The sequence below is a fragment of the Terrapene carolina genome, unplaced genomic scaffold, assembly GCF_002925995.2.
Source record: "Terrapene carolina triunguis isolate 2854851 unplaced genomic scaffold, T_m_triunguis-2.0 Scaffold93, whole genome shotgun sequence".
NCBI lineage: Eukaryota > Metazoa > Chordata > Testudines > Emydidae > Terrapene > Terrapene triunguis.
The window spans coordinates 17760314-17768064 of record NW_020664444.1 but is presented as its reverse complement, the minus strand read 5'-3'; the positions used below and the strand labels follow the sequence as shown (position 1 = coordinate 17768064).

The 7751-nt window shown below is 41.1% G+C and overlaps 1 protein-coding gene across 1 annotated transcript; it reads right to left on the bottom strand.

The window, feature by feature from the left end:
• Nucleotides 1–390: 390 nt before the first annotated feature.
• Nucleotides 391–7469, bottom strand: RPS15A (ribosomal protein S15a). The gene is made up of 5 exons (XM_024204686.2): nucleotides 7322–7469; nucleotides 5605–5742; nucleotides 4351–4430; nucleotides 1846–1931; nucleotides 391–529 (listed from the first exon to the last, which is right to left on the bottom strand). The coding sequence occupies exons 1-5, from the start codon at nucleotides 7467–7469 to the stop codon at nucleotides 436–438; spliced, it is 546 nt and encodes a 181-aa protein (XP_024060454.1). The 3' UTR covers nucleotides 391–435.
• Nucleotides 7470–7751: the final 282 nt, after the last annotated feature.

The window sequence follows — 7751 nt, the reverse complement described above, 5'->3', positions numbered from 1 at the left end:
CAAACCATCTTTCATCACCTAACCTTAAGGTAAAACAATCCACATTAACAACCCTAGGCACTAGATATTCATACTTCCGAATAAGAGGTGGCCCCAGTCATAGGCTAGAATACTGTGCAGTTCAACATTCCAGAACTTACACAGAGGATTTGGGGGCATTTTGGAGTAATTGGCTATAACTTGTTTCTTGTTGAATTGGAATTAACAGCTCGGTAGAATTAGAAAACTGTAAGCAGAGCAGAATAGATGCCAAATCTAGAACTGGCTCAATTACAATACGTTTTACAGTGTGTGGAGTATACCATTAGGTCTTAAGTGTGATTACATATTGTAGTGAATCAATAAGTGTTCCCAAAGGAAGTGTTCCAAACCATTAATACTGAATGCAAACAGAGTCCATTTGAACAATTTATTAGTATGCCTGTTTTACAAGTTTTAGAAAAAGAATCCCAGGATTTTGCCTCCTGTGTGTTTTCGCCTTGCTTCCTCATGGTCCATGATGCCAGCGGAAGTTGTCAGCACTATGTACCTATTAAGTAAAAAGCATTTTCAGTAGCATATTATGGTAGATTTCCCTACCATTCATACAGTTAGAAAAACGGTTCAATCTCATTTTTGTAGTGCAACGTCTCACTTTCTTTAGCCAATGCAAGGAAATGTGACAACTTAGACTACAACAGTCCTAATGTAAATTAGTTATACAAACCCTACAAATATGCTATTTTGACATGCTTGAGAATTTAAAGTTGTACTAATGTCAAATTTAAATTTGACGATATGCTCTTTAAAGCAGACTTCCTGACTTCCCCACAAACCTTATCTACACTAGGAATTTTCATTTGACATTCCCGTTAGCATTGTAGAACTGAACCAGTGTTAGCAGGGTCATAAGCCCCAACTTTGCGGCTGGACCATGTTGCCATTTTCAAACCCATGTCAATTACCTGCTCATAATAAGTGTATAGTTGGCATTGCCAGATTGCTAACTGAAAACTTCATATGGTAGGACTCCTAAAGTTGCTCATGCTCATGCTGCTAATACTTTAATATTAGTACTAAGCTGCAGACAGCTGAGGTAACTTTAGTTATTTCTAACACCTATCTATGGTAATTAGCATGCTTTCTGGACAAAAGTTGACTGTCAAGATTAACCTCACAAGAGTTTCTATTTAATTCACGCAAAATATGCTGAAGTATATGTACTAGAATACTAGAGCAATGTTTAGCTACAGTTAACTGTTTATAGTAACTGTACATTTTGCAATGCATCTTTCCTTGCTTTGGTGTGTCTGTTCACTTATTCACAAGATTCAGTGTCAGTGGGATTCTACTATATTGATTTAATGTAACAGCCAAGGCCTCTATTAAAAAGAAAGTCCTTAGTTTGATATCTAGAGAATTTTTTTTAAAAAAGACCTCAGTCACTTCTGATACTACACCTATACCCAAGTACCTGTTAATTTGTATTTTTATTACAACTTTCTTTTTAAGTGTTTCTACAGAATTAAGACCAACAGTTGGAGGGAGAAGAGTGAGAATGATGTAGATGAAATTGACTATATGAAGTCTTGTCAGATGCACAAACTGAAAAACGGAAATGGCTGTCTCTTGGTGCTAACTTTTAGCAGTAGTTAAAAAAATGCTTATATAAAAACTGTTTTTTAAGTGTGTGTCCCCTTTCTGAAGAAGTGATCAGAACAGAGATCTTCAAAACAATGCTAGTTTCATTTATGAAATTACCCTAAGAGGTTTTCTTTTGCACCAACTACTTTCACTTAGAACAATTCATAGCAGTTCTCCTATTTGTGAATTTCAGCAATTTAACTCTGCATATCTGGCACTTACCCAAACTGACGTGAAGGCAAAAGGTTGTTCTGCCACTTTTCCAGGTCCTTCAACTGAACATCAAATCTGGGACTGATCACACCACACTATAAAACAAAACCCCAACAGAAGCTGAAGAACTTTGATACAGGAGGACTACTACATATATTTCTTCCATTGTTGTATGCAGTGTAATTGTAGCCCTATTGGGTCCCATGTTATAAGAGAGACAAAGTGGGTGAGGTAATGTTTTATTGGACCAACCTCTGTTGATGAGACAAAAGCTTTCAAAGCTACATGGAGCTCTTCATGTCTGGGAAAGAAAATTGTTGTAATAAGTCATAAATCCATCTATAACCCATTAACACGCACTCCCCTTTTCAGCCTATGATTGCAGAGGTGTTAACAGGCCATCCTCCCTTGAATGGTCCATTACAATCTGTTCCACCATGCATTTTACTGTAAATACCTTACCTAGACCTGAAGAAGAGCTCTGTGTGGCTCGAAAACTTGTCTCTCTCACCAACAGAAGTTGATCCAATAAAAAAATAATACCTCGCCTACCTTGTCTCTCTACACAAGTCGCAGCATTTAAAAGGCATTCAGCGCTAGATCTCTCTCCAAATCATTGATCAGAAGGGGATTAATAGTGCCAATCAAGTATCCAACTTGTATGACAGGGAAAGACCAAAGTGTCCAAGAATGGCACTCCATTACTGCATCAACTTCATCCACAGTGCATACTCAAGTTGCCAGCTGGACTAAGCAGAGGATCTAACTATTCAGTTCTGAGCTGTTTTGATACTACCACCTTCTTCCTTTCAACTAGATAGGCTGAAACTACATTGCTGCTAGGGCTACAAACTCAGAAGGCAATGCCATTTTGTGGTCAGTTCAGTTCTCGGAGAGCATAAGAGCATGCTGTATACTACTTGAAAGAAAGCATTAACTCCCGAGCATTCTTACCAAGGAATGGAGACTACTCCCAGGTTCTTAACCATGGCAAAGAAGAACTGAATATCTACAAAGTTAGCTACCTGGACACAAACTTTTATTTTAGGTATGTCTGAGAAATTAAAAACCATGCCTAGAAACTAACCACCTAATAAGAAATGTTCAAGTTAATTATATTAATCTTATGCAAATGATTAAAAACCAGAAGTATACAGTGTAGTTAGAACTGCCAATATAGAGTATCTCTTGGGTTAGTATCATAAGTGTTGACATGTCAATAACCAGCAATGCTAACAATCTGGCCCCTAAAGTGGAGCAGACAGCAACTTTCATTTTCACCATTTAATTGGTATTTACATTTATTTTAACAAGTCTTTGCCACTTAAGCATGCACAAAAAGTATGCTGTTGTTGCATTGTTCAATGTTTGACTGGCCCACTTAACAGAACTGCTCTAGAAAAACATTTGGTTGTGCCAAACATCACTCAAAAAACAATTGCCAAGTAGCTCAGTGACAACATAAACCCTTATCCTAAAGTACAACAGACTCCAAACTGTTATAAAGTTCCATCTGGTCAAATTATGAGATTCTACTACTGCACTTTTATAACCCTCAGGCTGCTCCAGACAAGTAATTTCCAGCTGAAAGACATATTTATGTGAACAGATTTCTGTTCTTTATGGAAGCGATCCAAAATATGCTCGTGAGGGGTCAACTTTCTCTGCTACCAATTGAGAATGTGGACATACCGGATGGGCAGTGTTTTCATTTAAACTATTTTAGTGAGAAATGGTTTTGAACCAATGGAGGAATCTGTTATAATAGATCATGATAGTAACTGTCAAGTTATATAGCCCACAGGATTTCCAGACAGTTAAAAGAAATCTTCTTGACAACCCAAAAACACTACATGGATATTTAGGATGAAGTTATGCAATGCACTGACATATCTACAAGATGCACAGCTCAATAGTTCACTGCATACAAAATCCAGTTAGTAGCAGAAAGGCTTGGCTTCTACAATTTTCTCTAGTCATTTACTAGTATTATGCATCACCTGGATACAAGTTTGCATTTCTTAAACATTTTCCGAACAAATCTGTTCCAATTAAAGTCAGTTTAAATGCTTCAGTATTCAATTTCTAGCTCACTGATTATTTCATAACTGAATTGTTGTCTGAAACTAGAATATCAGACTACACAAATATAGACAGGGTGTATGAGTGGACAATAAATACTTTCTAGAAGGCTTCTAAGGAAAAAGCAGAGAAAGCGGTGCTGGCAAGCAAAGTTCCCTGTACATATTCCCACACAAGCTTCATTTACTTTGTTATGGTTGCTCAAGCACATTTTTATTCAGCACAATCTTTAGGACTCAAAAAAGCTTCCACTTAAGCCACATGCAGACCAGCCTCCATTCACACGCCCTTATCAAATCATCTATCATTACACAACCACATTCACAGAATTCCTTCAAAGATTAATATAAATGCATATGAAGAGTGTATATTTCTCAGAATTAAACAGCTTTCTAGAAAGAAAAAAGAATTCAGCACTAAATCAAACCCTACCTTGTTCAGTCTGCCTGTGAGATTAACAACAATTTTCCCAGCTCTGTGATCGTCAATGATCTCAAATTCACCAATGTAACCTGTGAACGATTAAATCAAGCAGAACCTTTATTATCCAAACTAGTGCACTGTCTCAAATGCAGACAAATCAAAAACTTAACATTTAGGCCATGTCTACATGAGAGAGCTGCAGTGGCTTAACTTAAAATCAATTCATATACCAGTTTTATTAAACTGCTGCCAAGCTTTTTTGGACACCTATTTTAGTTTAAGACTGACTTATTTTGGTTTAGCTTAAGAGTCCTAATCAACTTAAGCTAAACCAAATAAGCATCCACACACAGTCTTTTGCCTTGGTATCACTGAATTGGTTTAACAATCACCCTTAAAACTATTAGCACTCAACTGTTAAAATGGTGCAACTTTTTCATGTAGACAAGTCATCACATTTCAGCTATTACTGAATACACAACTATTATTCTCCATATAATGTACTTGATACAATGGTCTCATATCCAGCAATATTCGAGGCAGCACTAACTTTGTAAGGTTAGTCCTGCATCTCTCCAAGTACTCTTTTCAACTTGGCAGTTTAAGGAGTTGATTAGCTTACTCTACAAAAGAGCAGAGTAACTGATCAGCTCACTTTCCCAGAGTCAAACTAAATGCAACTTAAGTTAACTTGAAAAGGCAATGGATGTTTTACCTAAGGAATCACTCAGACACTGGCCACTGTGGATAGCTTCCAAAAAATTGCACTGTTGGTTTTATCTTGGCAGCATACCCAAGTTTTTCCAATTCTATCCTTCACTACACACTCCAAGCAAAAGACAATAAACAAAGTATTTGCCCTTGCCCACTCCCCACCCCAAAATGATTTTTTTTTTGCAGTTTGAAACATTGCAAGTGATGCAATATCCCTTTGCTACAGGATGTCAAGTATCAGAGGGGTAGCCGTGTTAGTCTGGATCTGTAAAAAGCGACAGAGTCCTGTGGCACCTTATAGACTTACAGACATATTGGAACATAAGCTTTCGTGTGTGAATACTCACTTCATCAGATGCCACTACATGCATCTGACAAAGTGAGTATTCACCCACGAAAGCTTACGCTCCAATACATCTGTTAGTCTATAAGGTGCCATTGGACTCTGTCACTTTTTGCTACAGGAGATAGTCAAGCTTTACACTATTTTGGTGCCTCTTACCTTTTATAGAAATAATTAGATATGAATTTTACTTTCTGATGACTTACCATGCTTCATCATCACAGTTAAAAACCGCACGATTACTTTAGAGCACGGTCTAATGAGAACTTGACGTTTTCCACGTTTCTCTGCATTGTTGATGCTCTTAAGGGCATCGGCCAGAACATTCATGCGCACCATGATGCCTGTGTGTGGAACAAAGTTAATTATGGGTGCTAACTTCTTGCTTTCACATTTAAGCAGGGATACTTTTAGAAAAGGTTAACACTGTTAATTTCAGAATTTTTGAACTCGGAATAGCAGATAGTAGATAATGTTTTCACCCCTCAGCTCACAGAGAGCCGAGAAGCAAAAGCTTCAAGATGTTTTATGCAAACAACACGCAGGTCGGATTATTATTTATGCATGTCCACCACAATTCAAACCCATCATAACTATATTCAACAGTCTACATTTTATGCCACAAAAAGTTTATATAACATATACAGCATAAAACTTAAGTGTTTTACAATAAGATACGTTCAGAGACAAAGACTTACAGTCTAGACAAAGCATATTTAAAGATGCTGCAAGACATCCCGGCCAGGATTTTTCATAAGTGACCAGAGATTTCAGGTGTTCAATATGAAAAAGACCTAATTTCCGGAGATTAGCTGTACTTTCTGAAATCAGTCACCCCAAAACTGAAGCAGTCACTAGTTATTTTTGGACCTATTGGTTAATGTGGGCTAAAATCTCACAGTAGGAGCTAGGCCTGTTGAGACTGTACTGGAGTACTGAGCAAAATCTTAGATCCTGATTAAATTACAGAACTGTTACACCATTAAAGTGACATGGCTTTGCACTTTTTGGGGGGGGGGGGGGGTTACTAAATTACTCAACTCTTGATAGTGGGTTTCAAGAATCATTTACCCCGCATTATACCCTGTCCAGAACAAGGACAAAACCTTTTAAGTATTGCCCAATTCACCTATCTCTGGCAAAAATCCAGTTGCATATTGAAGATACTGTGGCACTTGGGCACTCAAGCTTATGTTCTGATGACTAGGGCAACGTATCCCACAGTTAAACAAGGCATTGTACGATCGCTCCATTTACCATTACACTGTCGGCGTTTGGGCTATACAGTTTTACAATAGGCTCGGAGGTGCCTGGGAGTCCAGAGGGGATGTATCAAGCCACGTTGCCACACGCAATAAGCTCCTGCCTGGTGTATTTATCTGCACTGTGCACAGGGGCATTTACTGCTAAACTCAATCAGCACCCACCGACTTAACAGGAGATAAACTACGGGATATTTAGCGTGAACTCAGAGAGACTGACTGCTCCCTGCCCAGGCCCAGTCTGCGCCCTCCCGCCCCGATTCTTCCTCCTCTTCCAGGGCCAAGCCTACGTCTGCACTCCCCCTCACCCCCGCGATGTCCCCTCCTACCACCGCCTCTCCCAGGGCCCAGGCTACCGTCCCACATTCCCCAGCTCCCCCCCCCCTTCCCGATCCCACCATCACGCTCCCCGGCCCGAGTCTGCCACCCGAACTCCCCCTCCCCCTCCAGGGAGCGGGTCTCAGGCTAGGAAAGCGCCTCCCCCCTCCCTATTCGGGTGGCTCCACCGGCGGCCGTGGCGGGCGCAAGCGGCTCAAAACAAACTGTGCCGGTTGGGCGGAGTCCGGAGGTGGCGGGAAGACGGGTGAAGACGCCCGCAGGGCCAGGATGGGGCTAGTACACGGCGGATGGCGCCTAGGGCCCAGCGAGGCCCGTAACTCACCGGTGCAGCAAGATGGCGGAAAAAGGAAGAGGCCAGGCGCGTGCAGGGTGTTATGGGAACTCGGGGTGGTGGAAGGAGATCTCAGGGATCTCGCGATACCCGCTCTCCCAGTCGGAGAGAAGCGCTCGCCCGTCTCTCCTGCTGTCATTGGCTGAGAGCGGCGCCCGCCATTTTTTTTGGCCCTTCCTCGGACAGGCAGTCGATACTTCCGCCGGGTATCCAATAGCAACCGGAATACTTCCGATCCGGGAGGGAGGAGGGTGAAGGCAAGTGTGAACGGACAAACCTAATGCCCGCTCACCCTGTCACCGCCTTTTGGGAGGGGCGCGCTCCGCAACCCGGTGGCCCACAGTCCGACGGGAGTTAGCTGGCTCGCGGGGAGTAGGTGAGCTCCGCATCTTGGGGGTGAGGGGAGCCCGGGGGTGAGGAA